Source organism: Rhipicephalus sanguineus, chromosome 8, assembly GCF_013339695.2.
Source record: "Rhipicephalus sanguineus isolate Rsan-2018 chromosome 8, BIME_Rsan_1.4, whole genome shotgun sequence".
NCBI lineage: Eukaryota > Metazoa > Arthropoda > Arachnida > Ixodida > Ixodidae > Rhipicephalus > Rhipicephalus sanguineus.
The window spans coordinates 165,071,438-165,091,503 of NC_051183.1; the positions used below are offsets into that span (position 1 = coordinate 165,071,438).

Here is a 20,066-nt window from a genome sequence, read left to right on the forward strand (position 1 = left end):
GACGCCCGGTGGGATTAACTCGGGATGTTCAATTCCTTTGCGCCATATAGTCCTGCGGACGTCCCGTTGAACGTCCCACGGTATTTGTCGTGCATCCGCCGGATGTACGTAATGTCCAGTAAAGTGGTCCGATAGACGTCCCAAATTATTGCTTGCCCATTGGGCTGTAGCGCAGGGCTGCGGAAATTTTGACCATCTGGTATTCCTTAAAGTGCACCGAGATCGCACAGTACACGGGCATCTAGCATTCTGCCTCTATCGAAGTGCGACCGCCGCGGCCGGGATCGAACCCACGACCTTCGGGTCAGCAGTCGAGCACCGTAACCGCTACACCACCGCGGCGGACGCAAGCAAAGTGAGGAAGCTGAAGACATAACACATCTGGAAGACGCTCAACTACCATGCACTTGTTCACGTGGTTTGCAACGCGGACCACGTTGATTACGCAAAAACCGGGGTCAGTGCTTCCTACAATAAATCTGCCGAGAGAACCAGGCCTCTATCATTACCAGTGATTTCAACATTGATTTATCAAGACCCAACAACGCCTGGTCTTTATACTGCGTGAAAGACGGCTTGAATGTGGACAGGACATCGAGAAACCTTGCTGCCACGTCCAGGACAGGAGGCATCATAGATTATTTCATCGTAAGAGCCACCCAGGAATTCCGCCAGCGGTGCTATACCTTGCACTTCACTACACTTAGACCCATAGTAGCCACGATCAGAAACGGATCCGATTACAAGTGCGTTCCAGCTGCTGATGCTCACTGATCACGCTGATGACCTCGTTCAAGAACTGCCAACAACACCATCTACACATACACACGGGTTCGTGAAACGTGCGTGTGCGTCCGTCATAACGGACAAGTATAAGCATAACAACTGTAACTGCGACTGTAACGTACGTGCAGTGCGCCTGCGCGTGCCACTTGGCTGTGGGTATATCTAGGGAAACTTTCCTGAATGAAGCTTAGTTGCGAGTAACGGCTGTCCTGTGCATCTCTCTTCCTTCTTTGTCCTGTTCGGATTCGCGCTATCCAGTATTGAAGATTATAAGCACTACATATCAGCTTAACGCGTCCGGTGTTGGTAACACCCATGTTGGCATCGTTATGCAACAGTAAACAACTGGTTATCTAATACATATACTTTTCAACATATGAGTGTACGTACACCACTTCCACATTTGTCTAGCCTCATTCCGTAACGTTTCGCTCAGTGTGAAAAATTGCGCCATTCTCCATCACGTGCATGCTTCGCATAACATAGATTCCCACGGTACGTGGGATCTGCCGAATTTTGTAACAAAAATGCATCCAAATATGTTGAAGTTTTTAACAGTGAACTGTTCTTAGTCGAGTCTTTCGTGTCGGATGTTGGCGTAACGCATATGTTCATTTTACGGGTATTTGCCACAGAATTTGGTTAAATCCCACTACTATATGTGTCACAGAAATTGGGTAAATCCCACTGGTCCTCTGAAAATGAAGAAACACGGCTCATTTTACGGGTATGTGCTACAGCAATTGGGTAAATCCCAGTACTCACCACTGGTCCACTAAAAATGAAAACTTGTTGTCGGCCGGAAGCTGTTGAAACTGATAGGACACAACAAGAGAAAGCTAGAAGAAGACTGCGGGCAGAGAGGGCGCGCTCAATAGTAATAATCAGAATAACATAAAAAAAAAGAACCTTGCTTTCGTTCGCCTAGAACGCAGATATGTCTCATTTCGTTCCTGCGACATTTGCGCTTTCACAATGGTCAAGCTTCCTCGTTCTCCCGATGGAGAAGCCGCCCGACGTGAGCGTCAGCGAGAACTCGCGCGTGGACGGGCTAGCGCACGGCAATGGCCAGTGTGGTATTAGAGGACAGGTGGGGAATGTGCCGATTCACATTCAGACAACTGTAGATTGCCCTCGCAGAAACATTCCTGGTAACGTTGCCATTGACGTGCATCTTAAGCGAAGGCTTCTTAGTGTTATGGTCTAGATGCAATAAAACCAGACAACCACCCATAGGCATGCACAGGGTTCCCCCTAAAATGCACGGGGTAAACATTGCGCCCCCCCCCCTCTTAGGTGACTAGGGGAGGGGGGCCGCCCCCCCCCCCCCTTGTGCGCACGCCTATGCTACCACCTCAAAGTTTCAAGAAGAGTGTTTAATAAAGAGCAGTGATAAAAGATATCTGAAAGACTTGCAAAACATAGAAATGCGATAGCCTGACTAAGGGATCCAAGGCCTCCGGCATCTCTGTTTCATCAGTGTCCGCGAAGCGGAGCTGGTTAAATTTTAAATCTTGCGAATATTTTTAGTTCTAATCGTACTATGTAACCATATATTACTAAAAAAATGCAGAAAGTTTCGCCTTGCTCATTTAAGTTTTGCGCGCCAGGCACATTTGTCGATTGTGGCGCTCTCTGGTGGCGTCATTGCAAGAGTCATAGAGGTAATATATATTAACTCTATGCCAAGAGTGATCGCCATTGGTTTGCTGCAAAGACGACACACTATTACGTTTTAGTACATCATAGCTAGCCACCATACTACAGTGTTCTACACTGTACACCATACGATAGCGGTGATGGCAACATTCTTTGCATAGCTTCCAAGACTAGCGACGTCCTTTGCAATCGAGGAGGCCACGTTCACTAGTGTGAAGTTTGTTGTTTTGTCACAGCTAGTCACAGCGCTGTAAGTGCACCATGTTGGCGTGCCTTGAGATTACAAGTGGCGCTAGGTTGTGGAAGCATTCAACATATTTTTATCCAGCGGGTGAAGTATGAACTATACCGTAGCTAAAAAAAAAAAAAAAAATGAGGCCGTTGAGTGCATTTGTGTGAACCGTGCGCGCGGAATATCCGTATTTGCTTTTCTGTCTCCGACCGTCCGCAGCCGTCCAAGTTGCATCAACGAAAAGCTCGCCAGCCGTCGTGTGTGTGTGTGTGTGTTGTGGTGACTCCACAAGTGTGTCTCGTGTGGATACAGCGATGAAGGCCAGGGTATTTGGATGCTGCGTCGTGTGCTAAAACAGCATGGAAGAAGACTCTCCGGTTCGCCTCAACGGGCGGAGGAACCGTCGGCGGCTGTCAGGTGGGTTTCGCGCTGGTGATTCGGCGCTAGGACTAAGCCGATCGAAACATCCGCTTAGCTACGGATTAAACGCCTCGTAGAAATCCCCCTCGCGAATTCCGCAGCAGGTCGAAACCTCTCGGCAGCGAGAATTCCGTCGCATCAGCTGGCTCTGTTGCGGGCGGCTCGCGCGAAGCCTGTGTTTCGTGTCGATTAGATCGAGAGTTTGCGCGTCATCGCGATGATTGCTCGCGCGACCTCTGCTGCGGATACATGTCATGTATGCCTCAGTGTGTAGTTATCTGAACTGCGTCACTGCAGACCCATTCAGCGCTAGATCCTTTGGGTGTGACGCGCGAACACCTCCGTTGGAGCGTGGGAAAAGCTCGCTTCTCTGCGTGGGCGACGGTATGTCCCCCGATCGAAAGAAGATGGGAGGTTGCACGAAAAGTAGGACCAGCGGCAATTATTCACCGAACACATACATGACAAGCACGTAGTGTGCAGTGTTGTTCCTTCCCAATCTTGGAACGAGTTCCCGTTCAAGTTCCTTCAATGTTACAGTTACATTTCGAACATTGGAACGTGTCGTTACCTAAACGTTACATTTGATTTTTTTAAAATCATAATATAGCTCTGGATAAACCATAGACGAACTAATTTTGCAATTTGAAACTCGCATTAAACTACGTATATTGTACTAATTTGGAAGGCAGCACATAGTGTGCAAATAATAAAAATAATCCAAAGCACCTCTCGCGGGCCCTCTGGGCGGCCAGTAGCTGAAGTTTTGGGTCTTGGCTCATGATGGGTAATTCACAGGGCTTAAAGTCTCCCTTCATTGGAAAGGGGGGGGGGGGGACTCAGAGGGCGGCGACCTAAATACATACATACACACATACAGCCCCTGCTTAGGAAATGGAAGGGGGGGCCGGGCCCCCCGAGCCCCCCCCCCCCCCTCTGACTTTAAGCCCTGGTAATTTGGGCCATCTTTCTTGATTACAGGGGGGATCGCCAGAGCCCCAGAGCACGTGATTTAGGTCGAGTTAGGGTATCTGTATGGGTCAGTGGCGTAGCCAGGGGGGGGGGGGTGTCACACCGGGCCCGTGCCCCCCACCCCCCGAAATTTTTTTTGCCATGGCCTATAGAGCACACTCGATCACATTTGCCTGCCCGACCCCCAGTTCAGATCAAGAAGGTGCCCCCCCTCCCCCCCGAAAAAAAAAAATTGCTGGCTACGCCACTAGTCTGGGTGAATAATCTAGGGTGACTGCTTGATCTGGGCATAATGAAGGCACCTTGGTTTCGGTAGATGCTTGCCGATGTCGTTGTTTGTGTCGAGGCCACACGTGGGCTCGCAAGACGTTTTCGTGACGAGCACCAATAGTGCATGTCTGGAGTATGTCCGGAGCGTGATTCATTGAACGCACCTAGGCGATTTTTAGGGGCGAAGCTCCTTAAGGCGGCACCCGTTCGTCCCTCGTAGTCGTAGTCGTAGTGAGTAACCAGTCTTACGCTTTGACCTCCAAGGTGGTGCCGGTGGGAGATTTTTCCTGTGCGTTGAACAATAAAAAATTCGCAGCGTTAGCTAAAAGCCGACTTCTTCTGTCTCTCATTCCCATTAGCAGCCATTCTTTACCTCCAAGGTAGTGCCTGGTGAGATTTCTCCTGTGCGTGATTAAACAATAAAAATTTTGTTCAAAACGCCGTTGATTGATGAAATAAACCAACGAAAGACGCCAGATGTTCTGTAAAAGCAAAACGAAAGAACGCCAGATGTTTCTAAAGCAAAACGAAAAGGCGCCAGCTGCTTAACGAAAGACGCCAGATGTTTTCTAAAGCAATGGTTTTCTAAACAATGAAAATTCACAGCGTACATGTAAAATTAAAGTGAGCTGCAAGTCGTCATAACTCATCGAACCTTTAGTATAAACGCGCCCGATCTCACGTCGGTGATGATGTACTGGGCAGAATTCACGGAAGATTCACGGTTTACCGATGAACCTCCGCAGCTTCGCCCACTCATCATCATTCACTCCGTGGATATGCTGTGATTTTTTTTTTTTTTTCACAGAGCACCGGACATACTCCAGACGTGCTTTACTGCAGCATTATATATTGCAGCTCGTCTATTACAACACATATGTGGCACTTTTAACGTCGGTCTTCAGGATACCGCGCTTCAGACGTGCAAATACAAAGTTGCACCGATGTAATTGTTCCACAACAAATCGCATCGAAAGAAAGAGTGAATAGTCGTTTGCAAAGTAGACATCACAGTGGAAAATAAATGTCCATAATACATATTCGCCACTGAGTAAAGCCCCTTCTGGCGAAGTGCTGCATATCGATGTTGGTACCCGACAGACGTTTCTTCGTCAGGACTTCGTTGGCTACGTTGAGGGCTGTCCCACCCAAGAGAGTACTTGATGAAAAGATCCCTCGAAATTCTTCGTACTGGTAGAAGAGCTCATCCTCGGCCGGAAATATTCGGGCGCTGATGAGGTGTCTGGCCTGATCTTTCTGGCATGTCTAAGATCAGTGATAGCCTAAACCTTAATTAATTGATAACGTGGTTGCCACGAGTTTTTGGCGCCTGTTTAGTGCCCCGAGTTTGGGATCCACCCGATATGCCCGCTTGGAACATAGTTTTGGTTCCACAAGGCCTGGACAGCTGCGCCCTGCGAGATGGCCTTCCTCTTTTCAAGTCCCGCCACAGTTTTCAGCTTACAGAATCGCATTCACCGCGAACAAAAACAGTGGAAAACACAGCGAGCCACAGTACGCTCATACACTCTCAGACTTCCTCCACCGTTCCTTCGCAAATATAATGAGTTACCCTTGCAGTTCCACCGACCGGGCTTAAAGGGACACTAAAGGCAAATAACAATTTATGTCAGAGTGAAAGAGCAATGTATGACAACGTCTAAAACGGCAATATTATCAACAGCAGTGCCCTACTTACCGAGAAATTAAGCTAAATGTATCACACGATGAGCGCCACGAGCGGCACATTTTCAAAATGATCCCGATGGCGTATGAGAGTCTGCCTAAAATTAATCACTAGTAATCAAACTAGCAGCAATAAAAAAAGAACCTTCCGTGCATCAAGAGACGTAATAAAATGTTGTTTGTTCGTTTCTGTTTGATTCATGGAAAAAAGAACCTCTTTGGTGTTGCCATGGGGAACAACGCGCGTGGTTCAAAGGTTCCGTTTTCGTCGCCGAACTGCGCTTCGCCGCAGTTCGGCGAAGCGCAGTACTGCCGCGTGTGTTTTGCGCGCTCGTAAAAGTCGCTCTGAAGGAAAGTTCGACAAAATGCCGCATGCACGTGATGTTGCCGGACGCCCGAATGGTGCACGCCGCCAGTGCACGCCGCCGCGCAGTAAAGGTGGGCAACGTTGGGCACGGCAGCAGTGATGTGTGAAAGACTGATTTCAGGCGGGTGACTTGAAGTGCGCTAACGCGATGCGGACCACTAAAACGCGGGCCCGGTGTGCCAGCCCCCGGCTGCGCCACTGTACTTTAAAGGAGCACTGACACAAAATTTCGAAGGCGAGATAATGAGTGAAATAGATGTATATGTGGAGCCGTACACAACGTCTACGAAATATCAAGGGCCAATATAGCCTAGAACATATTTAAAATCAATTTTAAAGTGCATGCCGCGCGACTGAGCGAGATGCGAGCGCTTCGCGACGCCGACATCAACGCGTCGGATGTGTAAACAAACCTACGTCACGAGTTTGTGTTGGCTGGTGGCTGGTTGTGCCCTTGCGCTTGTGTGTGCATCCTGCCGTATTTCTTCCTCCATGCCTGCGGCTTTTCGTGTTCTGGTTGTGCTTTCTTCTGCTGTTCGCTCGTCGTGCCCGTGGGCAGATGTTATGGCCCGCTCACGCTAGCGGCAAGCCTGCCGCAACGGCGCGGTGCCGCAGAACGTCGGCCGTCGCCGCACGCGCGAGAGCTGTCCAACTTGCACGGCAAGCTTCGCCGGCGAGGCATTCGCGCCTCCGAAAAACATGGCAGCACTGCCAAAAGCGGTTGTCGTCCACTTCGAATTTATCAAGTGGCCGCCGTGCGCTCTATAACGTGTAAGTTCCGAACTGATGCTTCCATTTGCTTTAGATTCATGTTTTTAAGCTTCGACAGCAATGTATTCGTCCCGATTCGGCGCCGTTTTTGAGAGCCATAGTCAAATATTCGATGCTGTAAGCTTAGCGAGTCGAGATGGGCGCTTCCGAATGCTCGGAGGACATAGATTACGCGTTTGTTAGTTCTTTTCTAATCCTCCATAGCTGGCGCCACTTGACCTGTGTTAGCAACAACTTGTAGGTTTGGGCGAGTCGGTTCATGATGCGAAAACTAGAAGCAGCGCGAAAAAAACGACGACAAAAATAGGAACACACACAACAGGACTAGCGCTGAACTGCCAACTGAATGTTTATTGAAGAATCACCACTTATAGCTATGCCACCAAAAACGCCTTGTCACACAAAAAACGCCACACACCCATGCGCATGCACACCCAAGTTCGGGCAAACTAGTTTTTTGACGTTTGGAAAATCCAAAAAAGAAAGAGAAATCGTGGAAGCTTATTTTATCAATAAAGCTGGAGATAAGTGTGTCAGCGCGGCGTCACTTAGTTTAACTACTCATGAGAGATCTTTTCTCGATAAACACCTGTTAGTTTAGCAATACGCATGCCCGCAATCGTTGGTTTTTGTGTGACAAGGCGTTTTTGGTGGCATAGCTATAAGTGGTGATTCTTCAATAAACATTCAGTTGGCAGTTCAGCGCTTGTCCTGTTGTGTGTGTTCCTATTTTTGTCGTCGTTTTTTTCGCGCTGCTTCTAGTTTTCGCACTTGACCTGATTCGGCGCCCACCGCACCCACGCTCGCGCGCCGCCTACGTCACAATTTTGCGTGTTCACGTGGCCAGCCATGTTTTCCCGTCATCCGGAGGATGCTGCCTAGCTCGGTGCTCTTTGAAACCGAAACTGAGACTGGGCGCTCTAAAAACATCTCTAAATAAATAACCGTCGCGCACTCGGAGGATGCTGCCTAGCTCGGTGCTCTTTGAAACCGAAACTGCGACTGGGCGCTCTAAAAACGTCTCTAAATAAATAACCGTCGCGCACTCGCGCAAACGAGGTTTGCAGCCGTGATAAGTGGATCATAAGCTATCTATTAGCCCCGAGAAGTTGGGGTGGCGCCGCCTGGCGGGAGGCGTGGATGACGTCACGGCAAGGACTATTCGACGCCCGCCGTGACGCGCCGGCGTATCACGCGCTTGCTTCGTGCGCTGTTCCGCTGTTTATGTTTGCTTTTTGCCTGTCTCAAGCTTCAGATGAATGACGAAAACAGCATCGATAATGTTCCTAGTAAAACGACAAAAAAGTTATATGCATTTTTTTCTTCACAGTCCTCAACGGTGGCCGCGCGCCGTCGTGCACACTTTGAAAAGTGTGATGTTGTTCTGTCGCGCTGCTTGAAGTCCCTAGATTTTTCCCTAGCGCTGCTAACTTCGGGGATGGGTCTGATTCCCGACCACAGCAGCCGCACTCCGACGGGTGTGAGAAGCAGCATTCCTTTGCTTAGATACAGGAGCACGTTAAAGAATTCGAGGCGGTCAAAATTAATCTGCAGCGTGTCTCACACTTATGTCGTGGTCTTGACACGCAAGACACCTTATTTACGTTATTAGGTTGCGTTGTTCAAGGGCGATTCCTTTAAAAAATATGATGGCTTCGGCTCCACAAGTGTTATTTGCATCGGACGCATCCGCGGTCGGCGGACAGCGTTCTTGCCGGTGTGCCAAGCCCCGCGCACGAAAGCGCATGCAGTATTGAGCTTCGCAAAATATCTCGAAAGCGCTCGCCCGAGAATACTGCCGCAGTTGTTGTGCTTGTTTTCCTTGTGTTCTTGCTCACTCATCATGTTTAGTTTCACGTTTTTCTCGCAATAATTTCGGGGCTTCATTTCACAACATAAAAAAGTTGAGGTTAATTGCGGAAACTCCTTATTGCTGTCAGATTGTGTCTTCATGCAGCATCGTAGCAACGGCGCTGTTACACTTGTATAAGTACTAGTTTAGGTAGCCAGCTCATAAATTAATTTTTTTTTTGCATTTGATACACCCCTGCGCATCATGAACCTTTATGTGGACATGACGTGCGATACCATTCATTGACTCATTGAGGCGAAGGACGTTTAATTAATACGTGGGCCACGTCACTGAGAGTGCCATCGAAACGGTTAAAAACGCTTTTCGACTTTCAGGCGTTTTTTTTTTTTTTTGCGGGCGATTGTTATCAACAGTGCTCCCACGAGAATTTAACATTACCGCTTGTGACCCGGCGGTTGATTGGACCAGCAGTTCATGCAAATCGGGGTATACGGCCACAGCGAGTGTTGAGAAGAAATGTTTACATAATCCAAGTATACTAACACCTCAGGATTTCCGAAACCATTGTGTGCGTGGCAGTATTATTTTGTTTAATTTCCCGGATGTATTAAGTCATTCTTTACGATAGACAGATTCATCTAAAGACTTCTGTAGCAGAAAGTACAATTCTGCCAAATCACCTAGATAATCTGCAAAGGCAGACATAACTTGTACGATAAGCCGCAATGTAGTTGGTGAATTGAAAACGTCCTAATTTAATTTGTAATCATCGGGACGCGTGTTCTAACCGTGGAGTCTACGCCAAGTTGTACTGAAGTTAGAACCATTAGCGTAAATTTTATTAGCACCGATGTCTTGGAGTACGGGGTGAAAACAACGAATGTCTTGCTCTCGTGCATCACCGTTTTCACGGTGAAGCTTGTTCGGACGGCAGTTCGCCCATTATAAGCTCTATTATCCAAACTTTCTACAGCTTACTAAACTTTCGCTAGTAGTGTAATCTCCCTTGGGAGATTTGCGTCGCAAGAATGAGCAGTAATCACCACCGTATCGCGAAAGAGCGGGTACGCGGCGGGCGCAGAAAAAGGCGATCCTCGGCCGCGGAGCAAGCGAGTCCTTGCCGTGACGTCACATTGGTCACATCGCCGCGACTGCCGCGCCGCCAGTGTTCGTTCTCGGGGCTAATTGCAACAAAAAAAACAAGGTGCAAAATTTTTGTGTCAGTGCTCCTTTAAAGATAGGAAGTCAACGCAGATTTTTCTGCAATGCGGTAAAAGATTTCTATAAAGTACAAGACACCCACTTGCCTTGATACGAGTTTATCCAAAATAGTACATTCAATGCAGAACATTCAAATATTACGAAACACAGGCTTAACCCTATTGGCTTTGTTTTCAGTAGGCGGGTTCCGCCCTCTGAGCAGAAAATGAACTCATGTAATGCAGAAAAAACATGGCAAGCGATCTTGTTAAAGCAGCTCAATGCACCCTACAGCCAATCCGTGGCACATGGGCTGCTAGACGCAAAATATCCTTTACTACTTCTGGATGCAGGCGCGGTAAAGGAGCCCCGCATGTACCACCGTCTACGAGCTTCTGCTGGCAAATGGTGCGGTACACTTTATCGTGTCACAAGGCGGGCATTCTTGTAAACGTCGCAATATGAGTTAAACTGCGCACCCTGGCTGCATATCCCGCAATGCAGTAAGCCAGGTGGCATCACTGTGTTGGTCTACATAGTCCACATGGTCGATAGCAACCTCTGCTGTGTCGGCAGGTAGTGTCGTCCAAAGGTACCTCTTCGTTTTCAGGGAGGAGTTGGTCTTGGGAAAGTAGGGCCTCCAAAAGTCAGACGACACATCTCCTCCCTTGAGGCTCTTCGCCAAGCTGTGAAGGCTTGGCAAAGAAGCGTCCAAACCTCAGCTTTTATTTTATGCTTATACATGTAAGAACGTCGTACCTTGCAAGGTACGTACGTTCGCGTCCTTTCGAAAACCGCAGAACTGTCTTGCAGTGCCTTGTCGGCGCTCGGTATGGTACGGTACGTGTCCACTTTTAAAATTCATCTTTGCAGGCAGCTTCACAAAAGCGAGACACTCAAATTTCCCCGAAGTACTTGTAGCCACCGTCGCAACCTGGCACAAAACACCACCTTTGCGTTTTTTCCCCTCGGTAGTATTCTTCAAGGCATTTCAGGGAACGACGTACGACATCCGCTCACATCACCGGAAACGCAAGAGCAGGCCGTACTACTGACCACAAAAGCTAACTTGCGCTGCTCCGTGACCTACGAGACACAACACTTCCTCACAAATGGCGGCAGCGCGGTCGTCACACCTCCCCATTCTAGCCACCCTACTTTCTCTCAGAGCGACTTTCACGAGCGCGCAAAACACACGCGGCAGTACGCGATACCGAAACTACCACTGAGACGCGATCGCGTGAGCGAAGCAGGGTGCCGTGCGAAGCGCAGTTCGCGAAAACGCAACGACGGAACCTTGGCAACGCCAAAGAGGTTCTTTTTTCCGTGAATCAAACAGAAACGAACAAGCAGCATTTTATGACGTCTCTTGACGCACGGAAGGTTCTTTTTTTATTGCAGCTAGTTTGATTACGAGTGATTTATTGTAGTCGAACTCTCTCGCGTCATCGGGATCATTTCCAAAATGTGCCGCTCGTGGCGCTCATCGTGTAATACATTAAAATACATTTAGCTTAATTTCTCGGTAAGTAGGGCACTGCTGTTGATAATATTGCCGTTTTAGACGTTAATTGTCATACATTGAGCTTTCACTCTGACATAAATTGTTATTTGCCTTTAGTGTCCCTTTACGGCCGAGACTGATGGTACGATTTTCCATGCGATGCGACGTCCGACGTGGCGGTGGGGGAACCGGAATGGTGACCTTTCATAGCATCGGACAGCCACCATTCCGGCTGCCGCATCGCCGCTTCGGCCGTCGCATCGCATGGAAAATCGTACCGGTCACCGCTCCGATCGTTCTCCGGACTTACAAGGGTGGATACAAGAACCATTCCACTGATCCTTATTAGACTTTATGTGCGAGTTCAGCTTATTTGACTACGTGCGATGCGCCTCTCGTGTTAATCGTGTAAATATGTTATGCTTATGGGCAGTCATTGGAATACAAAAATTTAAGCTTGGCAAAACTCCTGGATTGTCCGCACAAAGCTTGGCTGGTATGCTCCACAGTATGTTCCAAGCAGCTCCTAGCATAGTATAGCCATGCATAGAAGGGGTGCGAAAGGGAAGTGTGGGTGAGGAGGAAGGAAATGCGGAGGAAAGAGGGTAATGCATTGCATAGTCTTGTATAATATGGTTTAGCAAGGGCATGGGCAAGTGAGGGTGCGGAGGAAGAAAAGGAGGTGGGGAGAGGGTAATGCATTGCAGTCTTGTATAGTACAGTTTAGAAAAAGGATAGGAAGGTGAAATGAGGGTGAGGAGGAGTATAGTTTAGCAAAGGGATGGGAAAGTGAAGTGAGGGTGAGGAGGACTGATGATAGGGTGTGGAGGAGGTGAGAGGGTAATGCATTGCAGTCTTGTATGGTATGGTTTAGCAAAGAGATGGGAAAGTGAAGTGAGGGTGAGGAGGACTGATGATAGGGTGTGAGGGAGGTGAAAGGGTAATGCATTGCAGTCTTGTATAGTATAATTTAGCAAAGGGATGGGAAAGTGAAGTGAGGGTGAGGAAGACTGATGATAGGTTGTGGAGGAGGTGAGAGGGTAATGCATTGCAGTCATAGGCGTGCGCAGGGGGGGCAAGGGGGGCGAGAAGGGGGGGCGCAAAGTCAGCCTTATACATTGTAGGGGGGGCGAGAAGAGGGGCGCAAAAGCAGCCGCATACATTGACTATAGGGAGGGGGGCGCTGCGACGAACCTTCGCCCCCCCTGAAGGGGAACCCTGCGCACGCTTATGATTGCAGTCTTGCATAGTATAGTTTAGCAAGGGGATGGGAAAGTGAAGTGAGGGTGAGGAGGGCTGATGATAGGGTGTGGAGGAGGTGAGAGGGTAATGCATTGCAGTCTTGTATAGTATAGTTTAGCAAGGGGATGGGAAAGTGAAGTGAGGGTGAGGAGGGCTGATGATAGGGTGTGGAGGAGGTGAGAGGGTAATGCATTGCAGTCTTGTATAGTATAGTTTAGCAAGGGGATGGGAAAGTGAAGTGAGGGTGAGGAGGGCTGATGATAGGGTGTGGAGGAGGTGAGAGGGTAATGCATTGCAGTCTTGCATAGTATAGTTTAGCAAGGGGATGGGAAAGTGAAGTGAGGGTGAGGAGGGCTGATGATAGGGTGTGAAGGAGGTGAGAGGGTAATGCATTGCAGTCTTGTATAGTATAGTTTAGCAACGGGATGGGAAAGTGAAGTGAGGGTGAGGAGGGCTGATGATAGGGTGTGGAGGAGGTGAGAGGGTAATGCATTGCAGTCTTGTATAGTATAGTTTAGCAAGGGGATGGGAAAGTGAAGTGAGGGTGAGGAGGGCTGATGATAGGGTGTGGAGGAGGTGAGAGGGTAATGCATTGCAGTCTTGTATAGTATAGTTTAGCAAAGGGATGGGAAAATGAAGTGAGGGTGAGGAGGGCTGATGATAGGGTGTGGAGGAGGTGAGAGGGTAATGCATTGCAGTCTTGTATAGTATAGTTTAGCAAATGGATGGGAAAGTGAAGTGAGGGTGAGGAGGACTGATGATAGGTTGTGGAGGAGGTGAGAGGGTAATGCATTGCAGTCTTGCATAGTATAGTTTAGCAAAGGGATGGCAAAGTGAAGTGAGGGTGAGGAGGGCTGATGATAGGGTGTGAAGGAGGTGAGAGGGTAATGCATTGCAGTCTTGTATAGTATAATTTAGAGGGGATGGGAAAGTGAAGTGAGGGTGAGGAGGGCTGATGATAGGGTGTGAAGGAGGTGAAAGGGTAATGCATTGCAGTCTTGTATAGTATAATTTAGCAAAGGGATGGGAAAGTGAAGTGAGGGTGAGGAGGGCTGATGATAGGGTGTGGAGGAGGTGAGAGGGTAATGCATTGCAGTCTTGTATAGTATAGTTTAGCAAGGGGATGGGAAAGTGAAGTGAGGGTGAGGAGGGCTGATGATAGGGTGTGAGGAGGTGAGAGGGTAATGCATTGCAGTCTTGTATAGTATAGTTTAGCAAGGGGATGGGAAAGTGAAGTGAGGGTGAGGAGGGCTGATGATAGGGTGTGAAGGAGGTGAGAGGGTAATGCATTGCAGTCTTGTATAGTATAATTTAGCAAGGGGATGGGAAAGTGAAGTGAGGGTGAGGAGGGCTGATGATAGGGTGTGAAGGAGGTGAGAGGGTAATGCATTGCAGTCTTGTATAGTATAATTTAGCAAGGGGATGGGAAAGTGAAGTGAGGGTGAGGAGGGCTGATGATAGGGTGTGGAGGAGGTGAGAGGGTAATGCATTGCAGTCTTGTATAGTATAGTTTAGCAAGGGGATGGGAAAGTGAAGTGAGGGTGAGGAGGGCTGATGATAGGGTGTGAAGGAGGTGAGAGGGTAATGCATTGCAGTCTTGTATAGTATAGTTTAGCAAGGGGATGGGAAAGTGAAGTGAGGGTGAGGAGGGCTGATGATAGGGTGTGGAGGAGGTGAGAGGGTAATGCATTGCAGTCTTGTATAGTATAGTTTAGCAAGGGGATGGGAAAGTGAAGTGAGGGTGAGGAGGGCGGATGATAGGGTGTGAAGGAGGTGAGAGGGTAATGCATTGCAGTCTTGTATAGTATAATTTAGCAAGGGGATGGGAAAGTGAAGTGAGGGTGAGGAGGGCTGATGATAGGGTGTGAAGGAGGTGAAAGGGTAATGCATTGCAGTCTTGTATAGTATAATTTAGCAAAGGGATGGGAAAGTGAAGTGAGGGTGAGGAAGACTGATGATAGGGTGTGGAGGAGGTGAGAGGGTAATGCATTGCAGTCTTGTATAGTATAATTTAGCAAGGGGATGGGAAAGTGAAGTGAGGGTGAGGAGGGCTGATGATAGGGTGTGGAGGAGGTGAGAGGGTAATGCATTGCAGTCTTGTATAGTATAGTTTAGCAAGGGGATGGGAAAGTGAAGTGAGGGTGAGGAGGGCTGATGATAGGGTGTGGAGGAGGTGAGAGGGTAATGCATTGCAGTCTTGTATAGTATAGTTTAGCAACGGGATGGGAAAGTGAAGTGAGGGTGAGGAGGGCTGATGATAGGGTGTGGAGGAGGTGAGAGGGTAATGCATTGCAGTCTTGTATAGTATAGTTTAGCAAGGGGATGGGAAAGTGAAGTGAGGGTTAGGAGGACTGATGATAGGTTGTGGAGGAGGTGAGAGGGTAATGCATTGCAGTCTTGCATAGTATAGTTTAGCAAGGGGATGGGAAAGTGAAGTGAGGGTGAGGAGGGCTGATGATAGGGTGTGAAGGAGGTGAGAGGGTAATGCATTGCAGTCTTGTATAGTATAATTTAGCAAGGGGATGGGAAAGTGAAGTGAGGGTGAGGAGGGCTGATGATAGGGTGTGAAGGAGGTGAAAGGGTAATGCATTGCAGTCTTGTATAGTATAATTTAGCAAAGGGATGGGAAAGTGAAGTGAGGGTGAGGAAGACTGATGATAGGGTGTGGAGGAGGTGAGAGGGTAATGCATTGCAGTCTTGTATAGTATAATTTAGCAAGGGGATGGGAAAGTGAAGTGAGGGTGAGGAGGGCTGATGATAGGGTGTGGAGGAGGTGAGAGGGTAATGCATTGCAGTCTTGTATAGTATAGTTTAGCAAGGGGATGGGAAAGTGAAGTGAGGGTGAGGAGGGCTGATGATAGGGTGTGGAGGAGGTGAGAGGGTAATGCATTGCGGTCTTGTATAGTATAGTTTAGCAAGGGGATGGGAAAGTGAAGTGAGGGTGAGGAGGGCTGATGATAGGGTGTGGAGGAGGTGAGAGGGTATTGCATTGCAGTCTTGTATAGTATAGTTTAGCAAGGGGATGGGAAAGTGAAGTGAGGGTGAGGAGGGCTGATGATAGGGTGTGAAGTAGGTGAGAGGGTAATGCATTGCAGTCTTGTATAGTATAATTTAGCAAGGGGATGGGAAAGTGAAGTGAGGGTGAGGAGGGCTGATGATAGGGTGTGAAGGAGGTGAGAGGGTAATGCATTGCAGTCTTGTATAGTATAATTTAGCAAAGGGATGGGAAAGTGAAGTGAGGGTGAGGAAGACTGATGATAGGGTGTGGAGGAGGTGAGAGGGTAATGCATTGCAGTCTTGTATAGTATAATTGAGCAAGGGGATGGGAAAGTGAAGTGAGGAGGGCTGATGATAGGGTGTGGAGGAGGTGAGAGGGTAATGCATTGCAGTCTTGTATAGTATAATTTAGCAAGGGGATGGGAAAGTGAAGTGAGGGTGAGGAGGGCTGATGATAGGGTGTGGAGGAGGTGAGAGGGTAATGCATTGCAGTCTTGCATAGTATAGTTTAGCAAGGGGATGGGAAAGTGAAGTGAGGTTGAGGAGGGCTGATGATAGGGTGTGAAGGAGGTGAAAGGGTAATGCATTGCAGTCTTGTATAGTATAGTTTAGCAAGGGGATGGGAAAGTGAAGTGAGGGTGAGGAGGACTGATGATAGGTTGAGGAGGAGGTGAGAGGGTAATGCATTGCAGTCTTGCATAGTATAGTTTAGCAAAGGGATGGGAAAGTGAAGTGAGGGTGAGGAGGGCTGATGATAGGGTGTGAAGGAGGTGAAAGGGTAATGCATTGCAGTCTTGTATAGTATAGTTTAGCAAGGGGATGGGAAAGTGAGGTGAGGGTGAGGAGGACTGATGATAAGTTGTGGAGGAGGTGAGAGGGTAATGCATTGCAGTCTTGCATAGTATAGTTTAGCAAAGGGATGGGAAAGTGAAGTGAGGGTGAGGAGGGCTGATGATAGGGTGTGGAGGAGGTGAGAGGGTAATGCATTGCAGTCTTGTATAGTATAGTTTAGCAAGGGGATGGAAAAGTGAAGTGAGGGTGAGGAGGGCTGATGATAGGGTGTGAAGGAGGTGAGAGGGTAATGAATTGCAGTCTTGTATAGTATAGTTTAGCAAGGGGATGGGAAAGTGAAGTGAGGAGGGCTGATGATAGGGTGTGGAGGAGGTGAGAGGGTAATGCATTGCAGTCTTGTATAATATAATTTAGCAAGGGGATGGGAAAGTGAAGTGAGGGTGAGGAGGGCTGATGATAGGGTGTGGAGGAGGTGAGAGGGCCATGCATTGCAGTCTTGCATAGTATAGTTTAGCAAGGGGATGGGAAAGTGAAGTGAGGGTGAGGAGGGCTGATGATAGGGTGTGAAGGAGGTGAAAGGGTAATGCATTGCAGTCTTGTATAGTATAGTTTAGCAAGGGGATGGGAAAGTGAAGTGAGGGTGAGGAGGACTGATGATAGGTTGAGGAGGAGGTGAGAGGGTAATGCATTGCAGTCTTGCATAGTATAGTTTAGCAAAGGGATGGGAAAGTGAAGTGAGGGTGAGGAGGGCTGATGATAGGGTGTGAAGGAGGTGAAAGGGTAATGCATTGCAGTCTTGTATAGTATAGTTTAGCAAGGGGATGGGAAAGTGAAGTGAGGGTGAGGAGGACTGATGATAGGTTGTGGAGGAGGTGAGAGGGTAATGCATTGCAGTCTTGCATAGTATAGTTTAGCAAAGGGATGGGAAAGTGAAGTGAGGGTGAGGAGGGCTGATGATAGGGTGTGGAGGAGGTGAGAGGGTAATGCATTGCAGTCTTGTATAGTATAGTTTAGCAAGGGGATGGGAAAGTGAAGTGAGGGTGAGGAGGGCTGATGATAGGGTGTGAAGGAGGTGAGAGGGTAATGCATTGCAGTCTTGTATAGTATAGTTTAGCAAGGGGATGGGAAAATGAAGTGAGGGTGAGGTAGGCTGATGATAGGGTGTGGAGGAGGTGAGAGGGTAATGCATTGCAGTCTTGTATAGTATAGTGTAGCAAAGGGATGGGAAAGTGAAGTGAGGGTGAGGAGGACTGATGACAGGGGCTGATGATAGGGTGATAATTTTAGCAAAGGTCTGAGCACCGATATCACATGATTTAGTATTTTAATCATGCAGTAAGGTCGCTACATCGCTGCCGACCGCATCCGCGTGTTGTGGCGCTCGCCAGGGCTATTGCGGATGGAGATGTCGCAGCGTGCCAGCCTATGATTGGATAAATGTAATGTTAGAAGCGATCGTGGTGTGGCATCAAAGCTGAGATTACTGTTGGGTTTCGTTTTTCTTTTTCTTGCTTTTCCAATGGACTCCAAATAGATGCCGTCGCAACAAAAAAGATCACTACAGCTACAAAGCAGGACAGAGGCACTGGCTGCCATTTCACCCCTGGCTTTTTTGCCTGCCTGGGTCGGATGTCCATACTCTCTTCCCTTTTTTTGCTTCTGTATGTTTGCGAGCTGCCTCTTTCCGCACGTGCAGTGCAAGTAATCCTCTTTATTGAATGACCTTGTAGTTCGTTGGGCGGCTCATCGAAAAACCTGCGCAGGGCCGACTGGGTTTCACTGCCCTTGCTCCTCCACAAATTCCCTTCTCCGAATGAGAGGAGGGAATGACATGGAATGTCGTTGTAAGGAACAGCAGACAAAGCCTCACCAGCCTCGCTTCGAAGCAGTAGCACCCGCACAAGTTCTGACAAGTCAGGCATCAGACACCACATCTGTTACTATGGCTACGACATCAACAATACGTTGTAAAAGACAAGCAACAAGGGTGTGCAAGCTTCCTCTACGTAGGAGCTTTCAGCTCATTTCTTTGAAGCTCTGTGAATCGTCACAGGGCGAGTCAAACGTGGTCATGTGACCCTGTGAAAATCGAGTTAAGGGTAGGCATGTTTTTCTTGTATTTTGAATTTTCTGGATTGAATAACTTCAGACTGTGTGCCGCTATCGCTGCCGTTCTTGCTGCACTAAGCTGTCCGTACTTCAGTCTATGCTGCCCGCGAGTAAAAAATGGGGCGTTGAAGAGTGTTGGAGGGCCCCTTTAAGGGCCCCTGTTGAGGTATTGCATAAGGGGGGAGCATACATACAAAAAAGAATGTTCAAACAGTCATGAATTAAGTAAATACAATAAAAGTAACATTTAGAAAGGATTGAGGTGAAATGCTAAGACAGTCAAAATACACAGGAAGAACAATGCCCTCATTGTTAACAAAAAGAAGATCTCAAAATACGTTACACATGAGCTCTCAAAAAGTTTGTTAGTACATTTCGAAACTTGATAGGGTCACGTTCCATTACTACAAGGTCAGGTAAACTATTCTATTCTGCAATGGCTACTGGCAAGAAAGAATTATTGAAGGATTTTATAGTACCGTGAATTCATTGAAGACTGAGGGAGTGCGATAGACGGCGTGAAGTGCGGTTTGGTGGAAAAAAATAGCGTGCCACGTAAGTATGTAAAGTTATTATAGAGCTTTTGAAAGAGGCATAAGCGAGAGATTTTTCAGCGAAGTGCTTAAGATTTGATGTCCAAGGATGATTTGATGTTTCTAACACTTAGCCGATGGTCGTTCTGGGACGTGATAAACCAGACTGCACAGTTTTGAGTAGCTTCAAGTAGCTCAACAAGGTACGCCTAATGAGGATTCCATTTTGCCGATGCAAATTCTAGTTTAGTGCGGATAAATGTCTCATATGCTAGTTTATGGATCACGGGAAGTGATGATGACAGTGATCCCAGAGATTTGTTAGGTGCAGTAACCAGATTACGAATATGTTCTGACCATGTAAGCTTGCTAGGGATGGTAATGCCAAGGTACCTGTATGATTGAACCAGGTCAATGCGAAGAGAATGCAAAGAGAGTATGACATGAGAGAGTGTTTCTGTGATACGCGCATAAACTTGCATTTCTTGACATTTAGTTGCGTTAGCCACTGAGCGCACCATTTTTCAATTGTAGTGAGCTCACGCTGTAAAACAGGGTTCGTACGGGTGCTTAGAAACCTTGAAAGCCCTTGAATTTGAAAAGTGCATTTTCAAGGCCCTTGAAGGTCCTGGAGTTGTATTCTGACCTTGAAAACTCTTGAATTTCGGGACCAGTGCAGTTTAAAGTCCACAGTGCGACCTGCTTTCTGTTCT

General features: G+C 47.9%; 1 protein-coding gene across 5 annotated transcripts in view; it reads left to right on the top strand.

Moving 5' to 3' along the window:
* The first annotated feature begins 2,834 nt into the window (after nt 1-2,834).
* Nucleotides 2,835-20,066, top strand: part of LOC119402453 (rho GTPase-activating protein 1) — a 169,053-nt gene continuing 151,821 nt past the window's right edge. For 4 of the 5 annotated variants that reach the window (XM_037669606.2, XM_049418646.1, XM_049418648.1 and 1 more), the window contains exon 1: nt 2,838-3,094. In XM_037669606.2, the coding sequence (XP_037525534.1) occupies nt 3,037-3,094 (58 nt within the window). In that variant the 5' untranslated portion in view covers nt 2,838-3,036. Of the gene's footprint in view, nt 3,095-20,066 lie in introns of all 5 variants that reach the window. The other variant, XM_049418649.1, reaches the window with a different exon arrangement.